General features: G+C 40.3%; 1 protein-coding gene across 2 annotated transcripts; it reads left to right on the forward strand.

Moving 5' to 3' along the window:
* Window positions 1–2930: 2930 nt before the first annotated feature.
* WDR44 (WD repeat domain 44) lies at window positions 2931–27214 on the forward strand. 2 transcript variants are annotated; one of them, XM_027645381.1, is made up of 20 exons: window positions 2931–3049; window positions 9331–9364; window positions 11799–11873; window positions 12369–12999; window positions 13599–13729; window positions 13826–13918; window positions 14754–14890; window positions 15793–15876; window positions 16192–16298; window positions 17273–17424; window positions 18664–18802; window positions 18892–18956; window positions 20184–20297; window positions 21097–21219; window positions 22116–22307; window positions 22478–22579; window positions 23938–24053; window positions 24908–25035; window positions 25707–25838; window positions 26140–27214. In XM_027645381.1, exons 1-20 carry the CDS (start codon window positions 2973–2975, stop codon window positions 26232–26234), a joined length of 2727 nt encoding a protein of 908 aa, XP_027501182.1. In that variant the 5' UTR covers window positions 2931–2972; the 3' UTR covers window positions 26235–27214. The 2 variants fall into 2 exon arrangements, with proteins under 2 accessions (XP_027501182.1, XP_027501183.1); XM_027645382.1 differs by lacking the exon at window positions 2931–3049 and adding an exon at window positions 3282–3351.

The raw sequence follows: 27214 nt of genomic DNA on the forward strand, positions 1-27214 counted from the left end.
CAGAGCTGGCCGTTGCAGTCCCTCCAAGCCAATGCATGCCACTTCCATGGCAAGGTGAGATGAGCCCTTACTGGTGCTCTCTGCCATCCTGGTGCTTATCCCTGCCTGCAGCCTGGGAAAGGGCTGTGCCAACCCTGGGGAGAAAACACCTGGGTCACTTGTAAACACTAATTATATCCTTTATCTTCCATCTTGGGAAACTTTGTCCCTGTTACACCTCATTGTTGTCTTGCTGATGTCTACAAGCAGCAGAGATAACAGCAGTCAGCCTGGCAGTGCTCTGCACAGTCCCAGCAACACCCTGCAGAGGCAAGAGCCAGCATAATCCTGCCAGCAACAACTCCTTGTTCAGGTTCTGTCTTGGCCAGTGGGGTCCCTGATGCCTGGATAACACCTCTGTAGCCACAGTTACGTTTGTCTCCATGGACAAATCAGGCTGGGCTGTGTCACAGTGGAGCTGTGTTTAAAATCCTGACCTAGGAGCCCTGTCAACCTCTGAGAAGCCGCTCCGATGCAAAAAGCGAGGGGATTTGGAGTGGGAAGGTCAAGATCACTGCAGTTAAGCTGACTTTCAATCATCATGTAAAACCTGACTAAATGCAGAATTGGGTTTTTATTTGAATGTTCCTTAATTCTGCAACTATGTAATTTCCTCTTCCTAATAAAACATGAAGTCGTGCAGCTGCTGTCAGTTAGTGACAAACTGATAAACAATTCAAAATGCTTTTCAATAGCATTTTTTCCCAGTTTCCAGAGCCATCTGCCTTCCCGGCTAAGGTTACATCATTGTTGACTTTAATAATTTAGAGACCATCCTACTTACTCTAATGCAATTGTCATGTTTGGCTGTCAGTTAGAGCAGGAAGGGTGAGCAATGAATAAGTCAGTAATTTTCTGTACTACTTATTTGGTCAAATTCTTCAACACTGAGAGCTTAAGGAGTATGCTGGGCTCATGCTTATTTATTTCTAAGGGGAATCAGAAGAATTGCTCATGCATTTCCAATTTGTCTCCTTCCTCTTGTCACAGCAGTTCTGCTGGTTCAGCCGAGAAGCACCATGATTTTTTAAGGGAACAGGAGGACCTGGCCCCATCTCACCTGTGTGTTGAAGGACAGGTGTGTGTGTGTGTGCATGCCTGCATGTGCACAATCACCTCTATGTTGACCATTTGACAAGAGTAGCTGTCTCAGAAATATTAAGCTTGTACTCGTTTTACAAAAATAAATGCATAGACAGAGAACTCCAGTTTGTGTTGCTGCTTTAGGTAGCTCTGTGCTTGTTAGAAGTCAGAAAAGACTCAGAAAAAACTCATAAAAAGAGATGCAACCCAGTTAAGGGTGCCAAAGAGCCAGGGGGACAGGAGGTCAGTACAGAGAATGTGGAGGGAAACCTAAACTTATGCTCAGCCTGCCAGCATCACACATATTGATGCAGGATTAAGTGCTTTGGCTCAGGAACAGGCAATTATTGCCGAGAGAATATTAAAAGCAATGCAGGTTTCAAGGGAAGCCTTTTTCCTCTGGGAGTTACTGTTGATCACTTGTAATTAGATAGGAGATGAAAACTGATGGGAAGATCAGATGAAAATTTATGGAAGGAAAATATAAGGAAAAACAAATAAGGAATTTGTTTCCTTAAACAAAACAAATAAGGAATTGATTTAAGTCCTGCTGCTGGTTTCAAACATTCATTACAGAAGTTAATGAGAAAAAATAGTTTAAAAATTTCTTGCCAATTCATCTAATAGACTATCTTAATTCTCTATTACCTGATTTTATCACGGAATCCCAAAATCTTGGAAAAGAGTCTTGGAAAAGACCTTTGAGATCATCGAGTCCAACCTGTGACCCAGCACCACCATGACAACTAGACTATGGCACCGAGTGCCATGTCCAGTCTTTCCTTAAACACTTCCAGGGACAGTGACTTCACCACCTCTCCGAGCAGCCCATACCAATGTCTAATCACCCTTTCCGTGAACGAACTTCTGTTCTTGATTCCCTCTACAGCCAGGTAGGGACACACCAGCTCTCTCCTTTCCTTTTTCCCACTGTGTATCCGCTCCTCTCCATTCCCCCGGCATTCTGGTGGTGTTTGACAGAGGGGACAAACACTGGCACGTGGCTACCATGTCTGCAGAGCACCTGGGAGTCACAGCCAGTGTGTTTTGGCTGGGCAGCGAGAGACAAGAACCTGAGGGTTCTTGGGCTCCACCAGCAGGACCAGGGAAGTGATTCTCCCCTTGTACTTGGCACTAGTGAGGCCAAACCTCGAGTGCTGTGTCCAGTTCTGGGCCCCTCAGTTTGGGAAGGACATTGAGGTACTGCAGCAGGTCCAGAGAAGGGCAACGGAGCTGGGGAAGGGGTTGGAGCACAAGTGTGATGAGGAGCAGCCAAGAGAGTTGGGGGTGTTCAGCCTGGAGGAGGCTCAAGGGGCACCTCATCGCTCCCTACAACTCCCTGATGGAAGGGTGTGCCCAGGTGGGGGTCAGGCTCTTCTCACAGACAACCAGCGGCAGGACAAGAGGGCATAGTGGCAAAAGGGAGGTTTAGGTTGCACATTAGGAGGCATTTCTTCTCAGAAAGGATGATTTGACATGGAGATGGGCTGCCCAGGGAGGCGGCAGAGTCACCGTCCCTGGAAGTGTTTAAGGCAAGACAGGACGTGGCACTCAGTGCCATGGTCTAGCTGACACGGTGGTGTTGGGTCAAAGGTTGGCCTCGATGATCTCAGAGGTCGTTTCCAGCCTCACTGAGTCTTTGCGTCAGCCAGTCTGTGATTTTGTGAGGGGCCGAGCGACGCCCGCTCCCCACCCCGCACCCGCCTCCCGCCGCCGCCAGGGGGCGCCGCAGGGGGGGCCGCCCCTCCCTCCCCGCCGCTCTCGCAGCTCCGCCCTGGCGGGGGCGGGGCCGGGCCGCTCTCGCGATACGCGCGCGGTGCGCGGAGGCGGCGGCCCGGCCCGGCCCGGCCATGGCGTCCGACAGCGACACCGAGGAGTTCTACGATGCCCCCGAGGACGTGCACCCCGCGGGCGGCTCCCCCGCGCCGTGAGTCCGCCCGCCCCTGCCCGCCCGCCCTCAGCGCGGCTCCGCGCTCCTCGGGGAGCCCCGGGGAGGGGGGGGGGAGCGGGGTCGGCGCCGCGGCCGAGGCCCCCCCTGACGGCGCGGGGTGCGGGGGGTGCGGGAACCCAGCGGGGCTCGGGGGGGGCCCCGGGATGGGGGGGACGGCGGTGACCGTGCGGTGATGAGATCAGACCTGTGTGATCATACGTTCCTGTGTGCGGTGTTAGGGAGAGGCGTGCGGAGATGGAGTCGGGACCGGCAGAAGTAATCCCTGAAACGCTATAAAAGTAACAGATTTTCCGAGAAGGGAGAAGAGAGCGAGCTTTGTCAGCAACAGGCAGCTGTTGCTGCACGTAGAGCAACTTCTGGTGTGCTCTGTCGTCTGTTTTTAATGATGCCTCTAATACTTTCGCTGTTTCTCGTGGGGATTGGGCTAGATGATCTCCAGAGGTCCCTTCCGACCCCTGGCAATTCTGCGATTCTCTGTCGTTTTGATGCTTCTTGCATTTAGCCAGCGTATGGTTCTGCGTAGTGCAGTTTTAACAGGTTTTTTTAATGTAGATCCCGGTATTGCTGCCTCAGAACTAACCATGGCACTGTGTTGTTGGTGTCAGCCAAATGTACTCCCTCTTTTTGTAAAAAGCTCTTTTTGGCTGCGTGCTGGAAAAGGTTATGACTTGTATCAGTTCTGGTTTTTGTGTAGCCTGGACCAAACCTCTGCATTCTTTCCCTTGGTGGGATGAGGTTTCACGTAGCTTGTTCAAAGACCAGTGAGATATGGATTGTGAGATCAATGCATTTGAAGCTTTAATAATTGACTAAGGAGTTTGTTTTAATCTGTGTGTCAGTGGTCACTGGATGCCTGGAACAAAGGAAAGGTTAGATCTTTTCTCCTCACTTGCACATCCTGTATCAAAGCTTTTCTGAATTTATCTTCTTCCATAGCCTGGTGAAAAGCACGTCTTGATGTACAGTTCTGCAGGTGTGATAAGCCAGATTAACAGTGCTTTTGCTGAAATGAGGTTTTTCTCCAACTGCTTACCTTCCTCTGGGGCTAGTGATCATCAAACTCTTCTGTGAGTTGCTTTAACTCAAAGTAACTGAAAACAGATGAAAACTAGAAAAAGTAAAAACTATTCAATAAGTGAAAGCAGCTGGAACCTGTCAGGGTAGGGACAGGAGAGCGTGAAGGTGTGGGATTTATGTGGCTTGAGGCTGCAGGTGGAAAGGGGGAAACAGATATTTTGGTAGAACTGAGCCATTAAATCTGCCCAACTGCACATCAACCTTTAACTTGGTACAGATAATGCCACGTGTCCTGACTTTGCAGGTTTCCCTCACCTGTATTTAAGCAGACCTTGATATAGACAGAGTCACTCACTAGATATTAAAGTGAGGAATGCTTTTAATTTGTCCATTACTCTTCCTTAAGTTTTAGCAATACATCATAGACTCGAGTTAATAGAGTTCTGTGAGCCTGAGTCAAATAAGAAGGTGATCTCAGAGGGCTTAGTTTGCAATACAGACTGATCTGTAATTCAGTCTGCTACCGGATCTGTGTTGACAGTATGGATAGTATTTTCTCTTAAGTAGGCTTTGAGATTTCTAAAGAGCTGATTTCACATTTACACTGGACACTTCTTGGCAGCAGGCTCGTAGATTGGATTTTTTTGTATGTGTAATGGCGTTGACTTGTGACCACAAAAAAAAAAATCAAAACCTTCTTGAGGCAGGAAGGGCAACTGAAAACAAGTGCCTGTTGCCCTCTGCAGTTTGAGACATTTCCTTGTGCAGTTAATGTTCTGATGATCAGTAAAAGCAGTTGGGAATCCTTTTTGGCAGTACATGCTATAGGCAGTTTTTAGCAAAACAGTGTAGATATATTTGCCCTCATTAAAAATGTGGGGTTTGTATCTTCCTCCTCCCTGTCCTGAGTTCTGTGTGGGGAAGTTTAATAACTGCTGATAAAGTGGTGCCAAGTGTTCATGTCGACTTGCAGACGTCTTTGCTGTTTATTAATTGCCTGGTGTGTAAGAGTGGAATTTTCAAGTTGGATGTAAGCTCCCAGTTCCCACTGTAAGTCAAGAGATACTGATGCTTAAGTCCCTCTCTCAAGGAAAGCACCGTATCTCCATCCTCAAGTACATAGAATTAATTAGAAAAAAATTACAGAACTTGTTACAAAGTGTTTCTTTCAGATGATAGCGGTCCGAGGTGGCGCTCCTGGGTTGATGACTCCTCTAAGGTGAAGTGTGTCAAACCAGATGTTTGGAGAGTACTGAACTTCCCCAGGCCAGGCCTGTGTGCTTCACTTCTGCTCTAGATCTCGCCTTCTACATGTAATTCTGCTTTTGACAGGATGTATGGAGAGTGTACTCTGGACTTAGTTATCCAACAGATGGAGAGGGGGAGAGGTACTGTGCCAGAAGATGCCCTTATTTCACCTCTGTCACTCTGCTTTAGAAACATATAACCATCGAAGGTTTTAGAAAAAGAGCTGAAATTCGAGGCATGAGCAGTGCTGTGCAGGATCATGTCAGTTTTAAGAGAAAGAAAATATGAAGTAAGACACACCTGGTTGAATGCAGACATGTGACAGGCCCTCTATATTTTATTTATAAGAAAAGTGATATGTCTGCTCTGAAATCAGCTGCAAACCTAATAGATATCATTTGCCTAACAGTAGGGACCGAGTTTGTTCCTGGTATACTTGTATCCTAAAAATTGTTATGGGAAACCAAACAAAAGAGATGATGCGGATAATGATGCAGATAAAGGTCCTCTGGGACCTTAATTTCAATTCTTGAATTATAACTTTAGTAGTCCTGTCTTTTTGAAGTTGCCTTAATCCGTTTCCTGAAGAATCTAGTTTTCCTCTGTGTAGGAAGCTAGGTAAGGTTAAGTTGTGCCCTGTTGACATGTGGTAGATATTTAGTACAACTTCTGTGTATGTGTGTGTATTTTAGCCAACAGGCAAAGCTGATCTTGGCAGCAAACAGGTGGAGTGTAGAGTGTTCGTTGTTGCAGCGCTGCAGACACGTTTTTGTGCTCTGAGTTTGCTGAAGCTCCCAAATGCTTTCCCAGGGCAGCCCAGACAGTGCATTGCAGCAGTGAATCTGTGGGTTTGGAGGTGTGGACTGCCAGGGAGAGCTGTAGCAAGAGTAATTACAGCTTCCAGGCCAGCCACGGGTTAGAGGGAGGAACATCATGTGCAGGACAGCGGTAAATGCAGTTCCTGGGCTGGTAGTTGAACCTGTGTGTTCTGTGCAGGGCACAGCTGCTACACATGAACTGTAAACCTCTTCCCTTCTGCCTGTTAGCACACCTGCTGTATAACAATGGACATCCTCCCAGGAAGGCAAGTGCTGTCAGTATGGGATTTGCCCAAGGCCAGTCATTCACATTGTTTTTTGTTTGAAGGGCTAAATGTTTTGTTTTCTGTCCCAAAACTTAACAACAGTGTGTTGAAAACGTGAAGCTTAGTTCAAATAGGTGCTGGGCTGAAGCTGCCTCAGTCAGAATGGGAGCTTCCTGTAGTCTGGTCACTATGAGGATGAATTGGACAGTGAGATAAATAAAAAAGCAGCTCTTCATGAGTTTATTTGACTTTGAGACTAATCAGACATCTGTTTGTGCAGGTTTAACCTTTGTAGATAAACCTTGAACTCCTCCTCTGTTAAACAGGTGTAAAACTGGTATCATGTAAGATAACTTAGAAGTAGACTGAAATACAGTCTAGAAGATCTGTTTCTATCAATTTTTAAATCCCACTATTTAGTGAACAATCTTACTAGATTAATTTTTTGCCTTATGCTTTCTGTGGCACATGTCAGTTTTCATGTTCTGCCTGATAACCCTGTAAAGTACAGGCCTTTCAAAGCAAAATCAATATTTGATCGTTGGATTGACCTTCATGTAAATCCTTTCAGACCCTTTTGCCACTAGATATACTTCTTAAAAATGCAAGGATTTCAGATACTGCATCCATATAACTAGTGGCCTTAAAGTAAAACTGGGGAGTGGAGAAGGCTGGTAAGTTCAGGTGGTTGGGAAGGCAAGACCATTCCAGAGTCACATTGAACTACAAAAGACTTCAGTTACCAAACTGGCCCTGGGACTGACTTTGTCCAAATGCAGTAGCACATGAGCAGCAACTCTTCTCAACTAAGGGAACGATGGTGCCTTCAGACACATAGCTCAAGTCATCTCACTGAACTTATCTGGCTGTATTATAGACTGATCTGAAAGTTGTGTTTTTGCCAAACAGTTGTGTAAGCTTTGCAATGTTTTAAAACCATGTAATTTCCATTTTAACTTGTGTACGTGTGCTCTGTCAAGCTGTCAGCACGATGTTACATTCTACACCTGCTGGCTCTGTAACCCTTATCACTCAAGCAGCTTTTTCTCAAGGTTGTTGGGTAAAGACTGAGAGTGGGAAATAACATCTGGTTTTGTTTGAGTGAAGATTTCCTGCAAAACTAATTAGCTGAAGAAGTCTAAAAGAGTAGCAGTGTCTTTTGAGCCTCCTATTATGCATAACCAGTGCAGGAATGAGTTGCCTGTGCCAGAACTGACAGAATAATTGGTGCAAAGCATCACAGAAGAAAACTAAAGTATCTGTTTGCAGTTGAGGGATTTGCATTTTATTTAGGTGGTAAAGTCTAAGCAGTGCCTGTACAATAGGACCCTTGCTGTAGCCTAGGCATTTATATGGCAATTATAAATATATTTCATTGTTAGAGTCATCTTATGGATTTAATGAACTGTGACACATTTCTACCACTACTTCTAAGGAAATCCAGGAGTTGATAGTGGAACTGAAAAAGTTTCGGTAACCAGAAATTCCACAGGGGCAGTGGCCTTTCCCAGCAATGTATTTTGAGAGACAAAAAATGTTGTTGTTTTTCATGTCAAAACATTGATTTTGCTCATTTTTGCATGTTGGCATTAGTGCCTTCTAGGAGGATCGTGCCTCAAAACTGTGTTACAGATATTTTGCACCTTAAGTGTCAATATCTGGACAGAAGCATCTTGGTTTAAGGTGTTAAATTAGTTACAAGGATACAGTGTCTATGTACCACTGTACTTTCTTGTTTATTTAGCTCTGCTGTAAAAAGGTAATCTTTGCTTTTTGTGATTAAATGCTTTCAGACGGTAAAGAGAACTGAAATTCCTAAAAATTAAATGGAAATAGTTTTATTTTTCAGAAAGTATTGTCCCTTCAAACATCATTTTGGAGGCAGGAGGGGCAAATGAGTCTGAGATCTCTGTATTTGTCTGTATTGCTTGGTACAAGGTGATACTCAGAGATGTGGAGTGTCACTGGCCTTGGTAGCCAGTTGGGATGCCTGTGAGATCCAAGGAGTTCCTTGGGCAGTAGGCTTTTAGGGAATTTATCTTTGTCTCTGCTTGTGGCCGACAAACTAATAGAATCCTAGCGTGGAAGGAACCTGGAAAAATCATTTGGCTCAACCTTTGCTTTATGTATCAGCAAGATTCCATAGTCAGAGTAGGCAGTGTGACTCAATATTTAAACATCTTCTGGAACTCTGAAAGCCTTGTGGAAGATGTAAGTTCAGGATGTAATAGGAGTTGGCCATCCACTAATTGAATTGACTTGATGAGAAGTAATTATTTGATACCATTCCCCTAAGGTAGCTTGTTCTTTCATTAATTAGTGAAACGAGAGGTGGAGTGTGAGGGGTTGCTAATGCAAATTCACTGTTTCACAGTGCATATTTTGGAAAGTAGTGCAAAACTAGTTCCTTCCTGTTACAGTATGTTTTATTTCTATTTATAGCAAATGTCCTGATTAGAAACAAGACTAGGTTTGCTAGAGAGTCTGAGGAGCAGAATGGCTGTGATAGTGCTGACTTTCTGAGAGTTTGGGTTTCTTTAATGTCCACCCAGTGCTTGGTGTATATGGTAATTTTAAATTCTCTGTAATGCATAAGGGTTTTAAGTGTGTACTTGTAATAGCATCCATTTATTAGAGAAGGGTGATAGAAAAGTGATTTCTAGAAGATTCTGCAGACAAACTCTCAGGGTTTGTCTGGTTTGTGAGGTTTGTAGAAGCTCAATGGATCTATACATTGTGTGCAGTTGGCCACTTTAATTGTAAACAAGTGGTATGAGAAACATTCCCTTTGTTGCTTGTCTAGAGCATCAAGTATGAATTCCCTGTAAAGGAAGGCTGTGTTGTGGACTGTTTAAATAAAACTTAGTGTCTCTGAGCTCTACCTAAGTCTGTCTTCTCTTTCTACCAGGTCACCAACAAAAGTTGGAACCAGTGTATTAAAGGTGAGTTTCTTCATGAAATCAGTCAAGTGCATGTTGGTGAACACAATGTTGAGTATTCCACCCAAAGCAGATGTGCTGCAGTAGCCCTGACATCTCCATACAAAAGAAATTATAGGCTTTCCTCATTGCAGGTAGCAATTGTGCTTGTCTCTTGAAATTCCAGCCTTACTTTTATTTAGGGTAAGTTACAGTGTCATGAACCTCACATTATTCTGAAATGTGTATGTGCAATTTAACTAATCTGTACTTGATTACTAAACTAACTACCCTCTTTCAACTGATTTGTGAGCATTAAGCAAGTCTCTGCAGCACTTGGGTTTTGGTCTTGATTTATATGAAATAGTTGATTTTGCTCTCTTCCGTCTCCAAAATAAGAAGAATCTTAATGTTTGTGGTTCAGAAGCCTCCCTCTAGGTTATGTGAAGATAAAACACTATATTTAGCTTAATGAGACAGCATTGCCACTTCCCACACAGGTAATTGTTATGCTGCATCTGTGCATAGTGACAGGGTGGCTGAATCCAGCACACATTGAATAGGTGAGGAGTTGGAACCTTGTGCAATTAACACTCATTTCCTGGTCTCAGAGGGGCCAAAGGTGATGCTGTACAATACTTTGACGTAAAGAAGGCTTGTCGTTTTGCCCAGAAAGTGTTGGGAAATCCATAGCTGGTGTTCCTGATTTGTCAGCAGCACTTTGCTCTGAATCAATAGTATTTTTACAGTGGTACCATATCTTGCTATAGCTCTTGTGGCACAGAGCCTTACCCCCTATTTTGTGTTCTGTTTAATGTCCCTTTAATGGTTAAGTATCACATGTGTAAGCCTTTCAAGAAATGTTGTTTTATCATTCTCACTAAACTCAGTGCAATCAATGAACTTCAAAACTAACTTCAATGCCTTCATGAATTATTAGCTATGAAGTTCTCTGTGTTGCTTGTAGGTTTTTTATTTTTTTATGTACCTTCCTAAATCACTTGTTCAGAGCTAAGTTTCTGGAGGTGGAAAAAGTAGTGGCTTCTCTGCTTCGTGTTGTATCAGTTCAGTGAATGTGTGACTAATGGTATGGTTTGTCTTGGAATGGATAAGAAATATTTCCTGAGTCCAAAGTTTAACAGGTGTGTGAGTTTAATGTCAACAGAATTAGAAATTAATATAATGGGCTTCTGTAGGCACTGATTACACTTAAGTATTTAAGTCATCGTCTCTTTGAAGATGGATTTTAGTGATAAAGCAAAGTAGAGCTTGCATTTAGATTAGAAGAACTTTGTGGAAGGAGGAGGAGGGAGTGGAGAGGGAGAAAGCATTTTTCTATAATTGCAGCTGTCTCTGCATGATGTGCCATTTCTTCAGGTCAGAACTCTCCAAGATGGGTGTCTGCAGGAGTTATGTGGGGGTTTTTCAAACGTAATATGTTAGGATGCTCTAAAGATTCTGTTTGACTGAGTATCTAGAAGAAGTCTGAAGAGAAATTTCTCAGGTATCTGTACTAGACAGTCACACAAAATCTTGTCAAGGTTCAAAAGAATATGGGCAAATGTTTGAAAATACCCTGTTGTAGTTGGCTCTGCTTTGAGGCCACGGGATTTTCCACAGGTCTCTTCCATTGTCAGGGGTTTCACCAGATTCCCCTTCAGATGTTGCTGATATATATGCTTATGGGCAATGGGATGTTGTGGCCTTTCAATACTTCAAGGGGGTTTATAAGAAAGATGGGGACAAGCTTTTTAGCAGGGCTGAAGGTGTACAATAAAGTTCTTACTACACCGTATCAGCTTAGGTTAAAGCAGTATCCTGTTGTATGAACTACTTGCATTTCTGAACCTAAGATTTTTCAGGAATTGATTAATATGTTCACTTACAAATGGAATATTTTCAGTTCAGTTTGTTTAGATTTTGGAAGGATCTGCATGAAGATGGCTAAAATAGACAGTGTGCACTAGGAATAATTGTAGGCTGTAAGATTCCATCTTAGAACCTCAAAAGCATATTTGAGACTACTTGATAGATCTGCCTGACTTAGCCTGGAAATTTCTAGTTACTATTACATTTTGCTCTAATACAGTTCTTACATCCTGTTCCACAAGCTGATAAAGGAAAAAAATGCTTTAATATGGAATCCTTGCTGTAGATTATTAAATGTGTATGTTCCTCTAAACTTCATGCTACCTTCAATTTGATTTTAGCTGAGGCCAAAACATCTTAAAAATAACTGCCTTTTTTGTTTCATAGTGTGCAGGCTTTCTGTGTTTGGTGGTATGAAATACTTCTCATGTACTGTGCATTACTGTTTAAGCATGTGACAGCAGTAATGTGTGAAAATGTAGCAGAATATTTGTCCTTTATGCTATTTAATTTGTAGTAGCTATATTTTTTGCTAGATCATCTTCCTGAAGAACTACACTAATATCATCTTATGACTTTTTTTCTGTAGGATATGGATAGCAAACTCATCAAATCTGGAAATGAAGTTTTTGTACAAGAAATGAAACAAGATGATTCAAAAGAGGTTAGTTAAATCTTGCTTTGAGCTTCCAGCATCAATCTAGAAATGTTAAATAATTGAATGATCAGTATTCATCCTGAAACTACCATAGGTTAGAATTTGTTGTTAATATTAGTAAGAGTGTTCATCTAAAGGCATAAACCAAATTAAGTATTCTAAAAACATATTTAGGATGCACCAGTATTGAATTATTCGTGTAATTTACATGATCATATTTAGCAGTGCATGACAGCTAAAGAGTGAACAGCTTTAGTTTCTGAGCTTTATCTTAAAGTACATTAAAGAGGACTGGAAATTAGTGGCTGTGTTTTATCTTTTGCATATGCCCATTTCTGCATCAAGGTTCTGGTCTCCAGAATTCAGAAACAAAATGTATTTTGAATATAAAGCAACTCTTCATTGGAAGATTTCTTGTGGGTGTTGTATGGGCTGACTGGTAAGTGTACCCAGGAAGTGCCTGCTGGTGCCTGGTAGAACGGTTTTGTTTTGTTTCTCTAGATCATTGACAGTATTATAGAAGAAAGCCAGAAGGCACAACAACTAGAGGATGATTCTTTAGCTTCTAGAGGAAAAGAACTGACTGTTCCAACTTCAGATGCAAATGCTTGGATTCCTGGAGCAGGTATCATTAGTGATGTCCCAGAAGTATTAGCTGCTAAAATACCATTACCAGAAGACACTAGAGAACCAGAGTATCAGAGTACGTGTAAGGACACTGAACTGGAGTCTGGGAAGCTTTTGTTTACTTCTGAGCAACAGGAAACTCATAAAGTAACAAAAGTAACAAATGCAACTGACCACAAAATGAATGAGACTGAAGCACAGGGAGAAACATCCAAAACCGAGGACATAACAGACAAGAAGGAGGCAAATACTTTAGAAAAAGCGGCTTCGGACTTATCTACCAAAGACCTTTCTCCAACAGAAGAAATGCCCCCAGCAAAGCCCCCAAGGCAGCTCACTGTAGAACCTGACATAGTTGCAAGCACAAAGAAGCCTGTCCCAGCTCGGCCCCCACCTCCAACAAACGTTCCTCCCCCGAGACCTCCACCCCCTGCTCGGCCGGCGCCGCCGCCACGGAAGAAGAAGAGCGAACTGGATTTCGACGTGCAGAAACCTGTCTTAGAAGGCAAGTATTCTATTTTAGATGGGTTTAGTTATCTACATGGTTGCTATTTTTGTTTTTAGTGAAGGATCATCCAGTCTTCTGATTTTAGTTTAGTTGATGTGTAAAAAAATCCTTCAACAATCTTAGCTTCTTGCAATGAATTAATACCCTTTTGCATTAGAAATGTTCCTAATGCATAGACTTTCTTGTAAACTAACACTTCCTACTAAAATAGCTGCTACTGTAGCAGGGAGGAATTGACTCATCAATACATAAACTAAAAAAAAGTTACTTCAAATAAAATGTGCATGGTCTGTATTTGCATGGAAAGGCAAGTCAAGATGTGGACGGAGGTCTCATGAAAATGAGTAGTCCTGGGCTACTAAGGATATGACTATTAAAAAAAAAAGTTAATAAAACTTAAAGGCCAAAGTGCGAAATTGTGCCTGAATATCCAACTGATCTATGAAATACGTAATTGAAACTTAGATTTGGTGGCAGTTATCTTTAAAAATATCAAATTTGTCGGAAATGGCATTCAAAATGTAACTCTGATCTAAGGATTCAATGCTGGTCTGTGGCAAGTGTCATGCTCTTCTTTCTCATAAATCCCTTTTCAGTTTCTCGAGACACCTTCACAGCTGGTGGTCTTTTAACCTCAAGTACAGTGACAGAGGGTGTGCCCAAAGATTCTCAGCCTTCTTTGGATTTGGCCAGTGCAACTAGTGGAGATAAAATCGTCACTGCACAGGTATTGGGAAATGGTTCTAAGTTTGATAACTGTAACATTTTCTATTATTTCAGTGTTACAGTAGAGATAATGTATTGTGTGTCTGCAAAATTTCAGGAAAATGGCAAAGCAGCTGATGGCCAAACAACAAATGAAGTACTTGGACCACAAAGGCCCAGGTCTAATTCTGGAAGAGAGCTCACAGATGAGGTATTAATGGCTGTGGTCTGTGCATGGTGCATTGCTTTGCATAGTGACAAACACAAGCTCGTGGTGTTTAAGGTCTGTTACAGCTCATGCTTTGAAGGGCCAGTGACTCAGGGACCACAAAGTGCTTTAGGTGTGCAAAGCCACTGTGCCAGCACCCCTAGCAGTGTGGGTATGCAAACACTTCCCAGGATTTCCATGTGAGGGAACACCAGCAAACCTGACATTTTGTCATGTGTGTAGAAGGGGAAGGAGTCGGCAATAGAAGAATAATCTTCCTAGTGCTAAAATAGTTGTTTCAGTTAATACTTCCATTAGTCCTGATGATTTCAGGCTTCTGTAAGTTTTTGTTTGTATCCATCAGTGTATAGCTTTTTTAACCATAGCTGAAGCTATGCAAGTGTTCATGAGATACTCCAAGTAAACCTTTTCCTTTGTAGTGCTAGTTAGGTCTAAATGCTTTTTGTCTGTATGTAAAGTTTGTCTTTGACTAAATCTAAATTATGGCAGTTAGAATATCTGAAAGGGGAAGACTGATGTCTTTTAATTACATAATGTTTGTTGTTAGCATGAAAGGTGTCAGGCAGTGGCTGATATCTCTACAGCTGCATTTTTGATTTCTGAAATTGAAGCTTGTGATGACATCTAATTGTTCATCTGTGTATACTGGTTGATAGTGTTTGCACTAATGTGCCAATTTACAGTTTGCAAAATAGCTATATAGTGAGCTACAGAATTTCCCATGAAGATAAATAATATGTGTGTTCAGATGATTTCTCTTTTGCTCTAGGTTTTGAAGTCTAATTGAGTTCTCTTGATTTCACATTTTTTTCCATAGGAAATTCTAGCAAGTGTAATGATAAAAAACCTTGATACAGGTGAAGAAATACCCCTGAGTCTGGCAGAAGAAAAGTTACCAACAGGCATTAATCCCCTAACTTTGCATATCATGAGGAGAACTAAAGAATACGTCAGGTATGAATCATGATGCTGTTGCTCTTGTAGTTTTTACATACGTGGAGGCTGCTCTTATGCAAGTAAAGGGAGCCCCAGTCCATCAGTCTGACTAATCTGAGTGCTAATTCCCAGCCCTTGGTGTGCCAGATGTTGAAATTTCTACACTGCATTAAACACAGTTTATGTTCAAGTACTGTATGTTGTTCATGCCACCGCCTCCTGTAGCTTTTTCAGTGTTTCATTTAGTAGACTTTGGTCCTCTGAAGATCTGTTGTCATCAGCACAGCTGACTACCCTGAGGTTTACCTGTTCTTAATAGAGCTTTAGACCCTTCTGATGTATAAAACTTGAGTCTGTTTGTAAATACTGATAGAAAAAGACAGTTTCTTAATGATCAGGAAATAGGGTCAGTCTAGATGTTTGTTTCAAAGGCCTGTATGAATTTGTATATTAGACAATGTTTAGGCTTTTTGCATTGCTGTATTACCATTGAAAAGCTCACTTTTCTAGAACTGAACTCTTCTGTGTACAGACTTCTGTTACAGAACTGACCACTGTTAGTTTATTTGATCTGTGGAAAGTAAGATATGAGAACAAAGTGGCATGTTACCAGTTCCCAATAATATCATGTATTTTGTCTGCTCTTAGATTTCAAAGCATCGCAATAAGCTTTAGTTTGAAATTTGTGGATGGGAGTAATATATCTTGGGCACCTAAAGAGCGTGTGCAGCTTTATTATCAAGATGCCTAAGAACTAAAAGATCTGTTTATTATGTGAATAACATAGTGTCCATGTTTTTCTAATGTGTTATATAGATGAAAAAGATGGATCCTAAAATGGAGATCCTACTTTACTAATGTTTAATTCAATTTAGATTATTTATGATTTCATATTAAACAATCACTTCTGTATTTCCTAGTAATGATGCAGCACAGTCTGATGATGAAGACAAAATGCAGACACAGCAAACTGATACTGATGGAGGGAGGTTAAAACAAAAGACGTAAGATGCTGTTTCGTGGTTTTTACTTTCCCTAGAAAGAAAATGCAGGTTTTGTTTTTCTAAGCTGAAGCTTTGACTACTGAACAAGTTACCCTTTAAGTAATCACTTTACAAGTGATACCTGATTTTACATAATCCTGTACCTCTGCAGTTGAACTGAACATTACATGACTGCTGTCAAATTAAATGCTTATTTTAAGAAGCAGTAATGAAAAGAGATAAGATTGCATTTCAAATCAAAACTATTGATTCATAATAGCAAAAAATGAGAATTTACCATGGTAATGTGTTGAAAAATTGCCCTTTCTTTTTAAGGACTCAGCTGAAAAAGTTCCTTGGCAAATCTGTGAAGAAAGCAAAGCACCTTGCTGAAGAATACGGTGAACGTGCTGTAAATAAAGTTAAGAGTGTTCGAGACGAAGGTAAGCAACATTTATTTGTTTCTTTTCTTTTTAAAAGGATAGTCTGTTTATCCTTGTGCTTTTAGGAATCAAAGCTGGAAGAGGAACATATACTGCTGCATTCTACTACTGTTCTGCAGTTGATGATATGGCTTTTTAGAGTTAAAGCTCGCAGCTTGGTAGGCATTTTGAGGTTACCAGGTTACAAGGATAAATTCTTGTAGTAGTTGAGAGACCCTATCAGCTAAACCAGTTGAATACTCTAATTTTTTGTTGTGCTGTTAGAAAGCTGTCTGGATATCAAAATGTAAAGTTTTTCTTTGAAAGTTATACCACCAAAGGTAGAAGTGGGGATTGTCTTCATTACTTTAATAAATTAGATTGTGTTCTGGGCAACCAGTGCCACCATTAAAATTCTCATATAGCTTGAACTCCAACTACAACTGAATTCTCCCCTTCTTGTTTCATCAGTGTTTCTTTCAGACAGACATCTAGTACTGCAGCAAGCTGGTCTAACCACAGCCTGAGATAAGTGCCATGGAACTGCTGCACTTCAGCATCTTGTGTTGCCACTGGCTGTTGGCCACAGCTCTTTTGCAATTCTTATGCTTCATGGGCACGTCACCAGGCCACTGCAGTGTATTCAGTCAGAAGAAAGCCACAGAATAATTTTCATCACACATTAAACTGACAGAAATCACTTAGTGCAGGATCTGCTGAACGCAAGAGCGATGCAAAGAAAGGGGCAGAACAAAAATTGGTAGCAATTCTTATTTTCAGTGTTCAGTGTTTGGATTCATTGCAGCCTAAAACTGATGTAGATGTATTTTTAGATCTTGATGCAACAGTACTCTTGTTTTGCTCTAAGATCTTAAAATTGCCTATAGAAATTTGCTAATTCAAGACTAATCTGCTACCAAAAAGTATTGGCAAACGCTTACTAACAGATTAAGTGGGTGCTGCAATATGTACTGCTGAACTTGTGTTCCTCTTAGTCTTCCATACAGATCAAGATGATCCCTCTTCCAGTGATGATGAAGGGATGCCCTATACAAGACCAGTGAAGTTCAAAGCAGCTCATGGCTTCAAGGGACCCTACGATTTTGAACAAATTAAAGTTGTTCAGGATCTCAGTGGAGAGCATATGGTAGGTCTCTAATTCCATCTGTGGTTTTGCTAAATCTGTTCAGCATGAGATTCAACTTTTAGTTTTCATCTACTTGGCAACTGCCAGAAATGACTGTCAGGTTTATTCTTCCTGAAGAACAGCTTCATTCTGGGAAATAATAGTCTGGCAAGAAAATGAAAATTTTGACTGGTTTGACCAGATCTTCAGGAGGGAAAAAAGTATGTAAATACTCAGGCATCAGGAATTCTCCAGAGCTTTCCTTTGGAGAGTTATGGCTTTGAGTGGTGCTTCGTTTCTTGTTTCCTGCAATTACAAATTCAGGCTGAAAGAGGCTATTTTCCACTACCTGAACTGAGCACAAAGCAGCAAGCTTGACCTACTCAGCAGCAAATAAAGTAGTCTGTCTATCAGAGAGTCGAACACAAGTATTGAAAGAAATACTTGATAGGTTCTGGAGGCAAAAGTAGGGAGAGGTTAATGGAGTATGTGGATCAGAATGATAAGGAGGGGAGAAACCAGGATATATTTGCAGAGGTGCCTGTGGAGAACGAGGCAGAAAAGCTACTTATTCATCACTGTTGGAGGTGTGCGTGCTTCCCTGTGGAGTTTGATACCATGACTTCCCTGATCATTCTGCTGACAGCAACTGTCTGACAATTGAAGCAGTCCCACATCTTTAAGTGTTAGGCCAAGGGCAATGACCTGCAGCAGTCATTGACTGGAGAGTTCAAGCTTGTCATGCAAGCTTGAAGTTTTCAGTCCTACTGGTAATTTGTGTATGTTAGTTCCCATAATGCCAATATATGACTTTTTAAACCAACCAAAATTGGTGGAGCTTGGTGGAGTCACTTGCCTAGTAGCTGTTTATTCAATAGCAGGATGCTAACTTCAAATGCACCTACAAATACTTGTCAGTTCTACAAAATAAACAGGAGGTACTGAGTCCCTCAGAATCATTGGCTGGCTGTTACCAACTGTGCTAGTTTTATATGGAGTTCTGTGGTAGTGCTGACCTCCTGTAACTCCTCTCCTACAGTCCTCTTCCCTGTGAGCACTTTCTTTCAAGCTGTTTTTGCACATGTTGCACAGTCTACCAGTCTCAACAATTACTTATCAGTGTTTTGATCTACAGTTTATTTTGCTTGTGGTATCCTGTGTGTGTCCTAAGTCTTGTCAGTTGACATTACAGGAAAGGCTTTTTGGTAAGGAAAAAAAGCACTTTATGTAACTTAAACAATCATCCCTTTTTATTGGCAGGGTGCTGTGTGGACAATGAAATTTTCTCACTGTGGTCGATTACTGGCATCTGCAGGACAGGACAATGTAGTGAGAATATGGGTTTTGAAGAATGCTTTTGACTATTTCAATAACATGCGCATGAAGTACAACACAGAAGGTATCTCTTTATGCATCACTCTAAAACACTACAAATTCTAGTTATTTGGGAACTTAATGTTGACCATGGTGTTTCTGTCTCTGTTCCAGGCCGTGTCTCTCCCTCTCCATCTCAAGAGAGTCTGAATTCTTCCAAGTCTGACACCGATGCAGGGGTAGGTACACGAGGCATTGGAAGGGAAGGGGCTGGGGGCGTCGCTTTGTTCTGTACTGCCAGATCTTCATTGTTGCTTTATCCAAACACACATTAAGGAGTTCTTGGGTGGTGTCCTTGAGGCAGAAACTGTCATATCAGTAGACATCTTCAGTCAAATACTGTTAATCCCATGTGTATGGGGTGCAAGAAGGAAAGTCTCTCACTGAACCCAGTGCATTTCAAAATCTGCATAGCTGTGCTGTGGCCTCCTGCCAGAGGAGATGGCTGAGTGAAAAGTTAGAGGGAAAAGACCTACACTGTTGAATTTCCTGTCTTAGTGTTTTATGTCTGAGCATTACTTGTGGTTAAAATCTGACTCGATGATGTCTTTTCCAAGAAGGCCAAACTGAACAATGAGATGCTCAAAAGCAGAATAAAACCTGACACATTTAAATTTTTCACATAACTGTAGAATAAATGGAACATGACTAACGAAATGTACTCAGATATTCTAACTTGTGTAGTTTTCAGATACTGTAGTAAACCTTACCATTAAAATTAATGTATTTAAGGTAGTTTTTTTCTATTTTTGGTTTCCAGTAGTGTAAGAAACAGATGACAAAATCAGGGTTTAAGCGAAGATCTTAGCAGTAGCATTATTTAGTGTGCATTGCTTTGGTGGAGGGGGGAAGCTGGGAAGCCAGCAATCCTCCTTTAACTCAGGTAAGTTAGTAGGCTTGCCTAACCACACACATCAGGAATGCTGTTTTGAGTGCTGGTGGGGGTTTTTTGGGGTTTGTTTTTTTGTTTCGGGAGAGGTTTTGTATAGGAACTTCTAGGAGCGTTTTTTTTTTAACTTTGCACCTTTTATTTTAAAATGGTCTTTTACTAGGAAGTTATTATTCTTTACATGCCCTACAAACATGGAAACTTGAACTCACAGTTTATATTCTGAAGTGGAATGCAGTTTTTAAGGTTGAAGTACTTTGTTCCAAAATCTTGTCTTTGGATGTTTTCTTTAATTCTTGTCAAGCTGATCCCATTGAATAAGAGCTATAAGAATGGAAAACTCAGAACTTCTTAATTTTGCAGTGTCAGGGTGATGTTTCACAATCCATTGTACTTGAAATTTACTTTGGTTGTTTATTTATGCAATATTGTTTATTTTAAAGTAGTAAGAGTTGTTATTTATTGTTCCTTTTTTCCAGCTAATATTTGGTAATGTTTCTGTACATTTCTCTGATAGATTTGCAGTGGAGTTGATGAAGACCCAGATGATAAAAATGCCCCATTTCGTCAACGACCATTTTGCAAATACAAAGGCCATACAGCAGATCTTCTTGATCTTTCCTGGTCTAAAGTAAGGCACTTTAATACAGTCTGCACAGTTCTCCTGTGTTTTCCTTGTTTTCCCTTATCAGTTGCCACTGGAACCATACATTTAAACAGCATGATGCAGTCACTGAAGTTAAGAGAAAAGTTTTGTAAAGGCAACACACATTCCAGCTGAAATAGTTGGAATAAAATGAGCAACCTTCCTGGGCTTGTCTAATTAAAAGTTGTCTTAAAAAATATCAAGCTAGTAACAATTACAGTTGTGTATTCAATAGTGAAGGTGAACTGTTTAGAGTGGGAGGACTTTCCATTGAGCTGTGTGGTTTCTCTTTAATGATGTTACTGCTTTTCTTGTCTTCAGTGTATTTCACTGGTTTTATGCAAAGTGTGCATGTTCTGAAGTTTCTGAATATATACATGTATCTTAAAATGAGAGAATTACCTTGTGCTTAACTTTGAAAATGTTTCACATAGAACTTATTCACTTTATTTTCCACATGGCAATGCTGTTATAAGGACACAGACTGGAGAAAGGATCTTAGGCATCTCTGAAACCTGTCGTGCTGTTTCTTCTCTGAATACTTTAACTGCATTCCAAGTATCCATTTTTATTAAGATTCTTCCAGAAAATTTTCAGTGACTGAGGGTCAAGGTACTGGTCTTAAGGAAAGCACCAATCAATAATGATAATTTGGATTAACCTTTTAATCTAAAAGGATTAAATGTTGAGTTTCATGGCAACAGAGAAATTGGTAAGGCTTTACCAATCAGTTTTCAGTTACTTTTGTGTCTGTTAATAACCATGGAATTCTCTTCTTTCACAGAATTACTTCTTGCTTTCTTCTTCTATGGATAAAACTGTCCGATTATGGCACATATCAAGAAGAGAATGTCTTTGCTGTTTCCAGCATATAGACTTTGTCACTGCTATAGCTTTCCATCCAAGGGTAAGTGTAACTGCCCTCTTACTTCTACAGAGGCAGAATTTAAGATTATAACAGTCCTCTTCCTGTATTTTCAAATTTTAAAAAATATAATTGAATAATAGAGTTCATGCATTTAAAAAAAATGGATACTATTCCAGAACTATGTGTTCATCTTCACTGAGCTTCACCAAGAGTGTCCATGTGGTCTAACTGTTTGTGATGTGGAAAGTGAATTGTCTGTTGGCTGTAATATCACAGCTGTTGTAGTTTAGAGTGACTTTATGAAAAATTAGAATTTCCAGTGAGGGATGTTGCAATGAAATATTAGTGGAATAATGAAATGGAACAGATTGTCCAGAGACCACAGAATCCTTGGGGTGTTTAAAACTTGACAGGATGTAATCCACTACATCCTGACCAAACTTTTGAAGCTGTCCTTGCTATGAGCAGGAGAGGTGGATCAGAGACCTCCAGAGGTCCTTTCCAACCTATCTTATTTTCTATAAATTTTAAAAAACATTGTAATAAAGCTTCCTAATATTAATAAAACTCAAGTGGAGGAAAAGCATTTGTCCATGTCCCCTGAACTAGTAGATGTATTGGAAACTCTGAAAGGAGCTTCCAGCTCCTGACAAGGTTAGTGTTTTTCCAGCTTGAGAGGGTAGAAAGTACCTGTGCTGACAGTGAGCAATTTTCTAACCTGAGATATAACGTAAGTGTGTAATCTTGTCAAAAATCTGTAAGAATTTGAGCTCCATTTGCCAGTAATTTCTTTAAATATTATAATCAGCTCATGGGAGAGTTCTTATTTGGGAGGTTCAGGAGAGAAGCTGTTTGGAAATGGAGTGGGAAGGTTTTAAGGAAGTCAGGGACATACTCATAGCACAAGCAGAGATTAAACATATGTGTCCTCTCAGGATGACAGGTACTTCTTAAGTGGTTCATTGGATGGAAAACTCCGACTCTGGAACATTCCTGACAAAAAAGTGGCATTATGGAATGAAGTAGATGGGCAGACAAAATTGATTACAGCTGCCAACTTCTGTCAGAATGGCAAATATGCAGTGATAGGCACCTACGATGGGAGATGCATCTTCTATGACACAGAGGTAAAAAGTTTTTGAGACTGTGGTTTGGGGGTTTTTTTGATGTTAAACAATAAACAGATTTAGAAGTCATAGCTATTTAAATATCAAGAAACGTACCTATTAGAGCTTGAAGCAAACTTAAGCTTTTACACCATTATTTCAAATCAGGACATGTTTTAATGTCTTTTCAGCACTTGAAGTACCACACACAAATACACGTGCGTTCTACCAGAGGTCGAAACAGAGTTGGAAGAAAAATTACTGGCATTGAACCCTTGCCTGGAGAAAATAAGGTACTGTCTTTTGGTGCACCTTTGGCTCAGTACTGAAGTTTGGTATTTAATGCTCAGTAAGTCTGTGCTAAGTCTTTTAACACTACTAAGATCAGCCCTACTCTTTGCTGATTTAGACTATAAATAGTAGTAGAATAGAATATATATATTTTAATTGACATTATGTTCTGATTAATGTACAGGGGAGAAAATGGTTACAGATGGCTTTCAGTGAAAACCTCTTTGGCATAAATAACTGCTCATTTCAATTTAATACTCATTTCAAAATGTATTTCATACAAAAGCTGAAAAAATGCTGAAAGCTCAGAAGCTGTTATCCAAACAAGTGCACTTGATTCTCCAGAATCAGTCCTCTTGTTTCAGTCTAAACTGAAGTCTTATGTTGCAAAAGGGTCAAATTCTCCCCAGGCAAAGAAGATGCTGTTGAATATTAAAGTCACAATCTAAAGCTGGAGAGTGTCTCACTTGTATATGAAATTTCAGGGGTGATGTGGGGTCAACAACTGGCTCTATTAGAATAGCAGATCACCAGCTGTTATCCCCTGTATCACACAGTGACACAGAAATTACTTAATTCCAAAGACATGCAGAAGATTCAGGAATCAATAGTGCCTATGGGTTTCCATCAGGTACTCTGAGTTGTAACTATGTAATAAATCAGAGCTTAGTGTAAACTCCTGAAAATAAATAGGAAGTTCTGTAATCTGATGGTGTTTCCAAGAGTTGTCACAACTTTGTTGCACAGATGATTAGATAAGTAGGGGTCACTATTTACCTGCTGCTCTTCTGCACCCTTTTCCTAGTGTCACCTTGAGACTTCTGGCTAGCCTGCAGTCTGCTTCTGAGGTTCCATAGAAGGGCTAATCAGCTGAGTGTCCTTAAGCATTTTGAGAACTCTTTCTGTTCCTTATAAGCACTTCCAAGCTTCTGACCTGAAAAATGTGAAACAAAAGCAAACTCACATCAACCAAGAAAAGCCCAGTTTGTTTATATAGCAGATAATGGCCTCTGATCTGTGCTTCATGATTGATCTGTTCTGCTATATTATTGTGGAATGTGTTCCAAAATATCCATTCCAAATGGTTGTGTGTTCTTTGGGCCCACGTTTTACTTCAGTAAAGAGCAGCTGTTCTGGTTCAGACCAGTCAGAGTGATCTTGACAGTGAAGTTGTTCTGTCCGTTGAGAGAGAAAAATGTCATTGTCCTGAATCTTATTCTACCTCTTTGGGCCTATTCTTTGTCTATGACACTTTTTTTAAGCGAAAGAACTGCAATATTGACTGTTGGAATTAACTCTGCTGCTCCTTTTTGGGCATGGTAATTGTTTTCACTTTTAAATTTATTTATTTCTTTTCTAGATACTAGTGACATCAAATGATTCCAGAATCAGGTTGTATGACCTAAGAGATCTGTCTCTGTCTATGAAGTACAAAGGTTATGTCAACAGCAGCAGCCAAATCAAAGCCAGCTTTAGGTAAGACAGTATTTTAACAACGGGCTTGTTGGATTTGGGAAATGCCGTGGCTGATGTACAGAGGCTTTTGTTTAAATAATCTACTTTGGTATGAAACTGAGCTTCTGAAATGTCACTTGGCTCAGAATACAAACTAAGGGCTCTGGTCAAGAGTGATGAAGCTGCCTGTGAGCTGGGAGCTTCTGTGAATGAGTGAATCCTGATGAATGGTATGATGTGTGTCCATTAATATTCCTGAAAGTGCAGGAACTGTGCTAGAACTGCTGGAGCTGGAACTCTGCATCTTTCCTCCATGATAAATAGGTTTAATTTCCTTAATTTGTCAGGTATTGTTGTCAGGTATATGTTGGTCACCCAGCTGTAAAAAGTAAATACCTGAATTGGATTTGCAGGTGCTGTCTGTCAGTGTCCATTATGCAGTCATCTGAGTACAATCTTGTTGAATGCTTTTCATCTTCCCTAGCCTGTGCTTGTATTGTAAACAATTCCTGTTACACAGGCTCAGGTGTTCACACAGGTTCTGGGCTCAAACAGATGAAAATTGCACTTAAAGATGATGCCATTTTCTTGTTGCTTAGTACAGCTGTTAGACCCACACTCCTCTCTCAGAAGCTGCAGGAGAACTATCCATGAGAACCAGTTCTCTTCCAGAAGGAGAGCATCAGGAAGCTTGCACACATAGTCATTTAAGGGCTGTGTATTTTTTTGAACTGTAGTGACTAAAATAAAGGATCATTTTGAATTGTGAACTCAACCTGAATGCACTTGTAAAGCTGCAAGTCATCTGCAGAGCTACTGTAATGGATGCTTGAACAGCTAAGAAAAGTAATGTTTTTCCTCCTCTGAATCTTTAGCCATGACTTTACCTACATTGTAAGTGGTTCAGAAGATAAATATGTCTATATTTGGAGTACGTACCACGACCTGAGCAAGTTTACATCTGTAAGAAGAGACCGAAATGACTTCTGGGAAGGCATTAAAGGTAAAAAACAGCTTTTGATCTTTGTTTTATTGGAGTTTATATGATTTGCAAATTGGAACATTGTTTTATTTGCTATGCATTTAGTGTGAACATATTCTCAGCAAGAGGCATTGTAAATGGTGGACTATCAGAAATCCCTGTTCACAGGAGTCTCTCTTCAGATGCATGATTGGGATGGCAAGAGACAGAGTAGCTTAGAGTTTGTCCAACTTCAGTAAGAGTTTCTGAATGAATGTAACATTTTGCTGGCAGAACTTGACTGTAGAAGTGTAGAAATCAAAATAATTATCAACCCTTAGATCCTTTATGAAAAAGTGACTTTGAAAATAAATGCAAGTTTTTTCTCTTTCATGGTGGGATAAAAAAAAAGGGGAAAAAAAAAAAAGGCAGCTCTTTTATCTCCACCACAGTCACCCAGTTTTTGGGAAATGTGGGGCCATGTTTATATCAAATGTGGTTTGGACCTACTGCCAGTTAGTTTTGGGCACTTACAACAACTTCTGAAATCTCCAAGCTTATAGAACAATGACAATTGCTCCTTGAATACTGAGCTTACCAGATGCCAGTAGCACTGAGATTCTTGGATATTTACTACAACTTCTGCCTGCTATTCTTGTAAAATTAACAATTCCTTGAAACAAGGTAATCAAAATTCAACTGTCTTTCTGAAGCGCACAATGCAGTCGTCACCTCTGCGATTTTTGCTCCAAATCCTGGTTTGATGGTGTCACTGGAAACTTCTGAAAAGCAAGAAGCTGAAAGTAAGGGAGAAGATTCTGAGACGTCAGACACGATACCCTCTGGTAGGTGTTGATGATGAGCTCTGCAGCTGTTGCATTCTGAGAGAATGTGAGGTGAGGGGCAGAGCTGTTGTCCTGTGTACTTTAGGATTATTCATTTTACACTGGAGCTGTTAGGAGTTAGAGCTCTATCAGAAATCAATAAAAATGTTCCTTTTCCTACAAATGCAGATGTTTCTTTAAGTACTCACTAGATAACAGAGATATGGTAGAGGAAGAGGGATATCACAGTGATATCTTATATTTTAATAACAGCTTGATTTTTATCTATTTTTTCTAACAGTTTATTCTCTTTCCTTTTCAGGAGCTCTGAAGACAGATCACACAGAAGTGCTTTTATCAGCTGACTTTACTGGAGCAATTAAAGTCTTCATTAACAAAAAGAAATATGTATCTTAGTTGTTTTGCAACTGACAGCATAAAGCTATGGTACTGTGGGATTAGAATTCCATAAATAATGCAGGCAAAAGCAAAGTATCTAATATAATAATGTTACAGGCTGATTTATTTTTAAATCTTTATTTTAAGGCTACTCAAATATTGGATCCTCGGAAAGCAGTGTGCCTGTTAACACCTGGGCTTGTAGGACAGAAAGGAATGTGTAAGAATAATCCTGCCAAACATTAGACTCTAAACTTTCTGCAAACAGTTGTTTTGCAACGTTATTGTGAAACTGCACAGGTTTCTGCACGAAAACGTACTCACACATGTGTGTGCCTTTTGGCTACATGCACAGATTGGAACATCCATCAAAAGGATTTTAGTGGTGCTTGTGGCCACTAGATGTCAGGAATGGGGATGGGAAGGGAAGGCTGGAAAAATGCTGAATAATCTAGTCAGGTCTTTGCACAAAATTCCATTTGGGAAAGATCTTGAATTTGTAGTAGCTATTGTTCAAAATTTTAAGTTATGCAAGTTTTTGGTGGGTCAGCAACCATGTGTAAATGTTTTTATAAATTTCTCGACTTCAGGACGTGAAAATTTTTTTGTTGTCTCTTAATTGTTGTGAACTTTAGATTCCTTTCTTATATATAATTTTTTTGCACACTGGAGCACAATACTTGTGTAAAGAATTCTCTCATTCCTTGTTCATGGGCACCAGGATATATTCACCTTCCAGATGAAATTAAGCTGCATTAGAAAGTTCTTATATTTTACAACTATGTAAAATAAACTGTTTACATTTTTTAAGCATTGTAGCTTAAAGTTTTAAGTTCTTCTCGTTTGTTTAGTGCCACTGAATTTTGAAAGTCTTTGTAAATATTCATATAAAACACCTATGAAGTAACATTCTGGGCATCATAACCCAAGAAATGTTATTGATGGTCAAATGTTTCAGAGAACAGATGTATCATTAAACTTGGTCACACACTTGGAAA

Source organism: Corapipo altera, unplaced genomic scaffold, assembly GCF_003945725.1.
Source record: "Corapipo altera isolate COAL_440 unplaced genomic scaffold, ASM394572v1 65, whole genome shotgun sequence".
NCBI lineage: Eukaryota > Metazoa > Chordata > Aves > Passeriformes > Pipridae > Corapipo > Corapipo altera.

Coding starts and splice junctions, on each gene's coding strand:
- WDR44 (XM_027645381.1), top strand. CDS start 2,973: ATGGCGTCCGACAGCGACACCGAGGAGTTCTACGATGCCCCCGAGGAC. Junction 9,365..11,798: donor TTGGAACCAGTGTATTAAAG/GTGAGTTTCTTC, acceptor TTTTTTCTGTAG/GATATGGATAGCAAACTCAT. Junction 20,298..21,096: donor TTGATCTTTCCTGGTCTAAA/GTAAGGCACTTT, acceptor CTTCTTTCACAG/AATTACTTCTTGCTTTCTTC.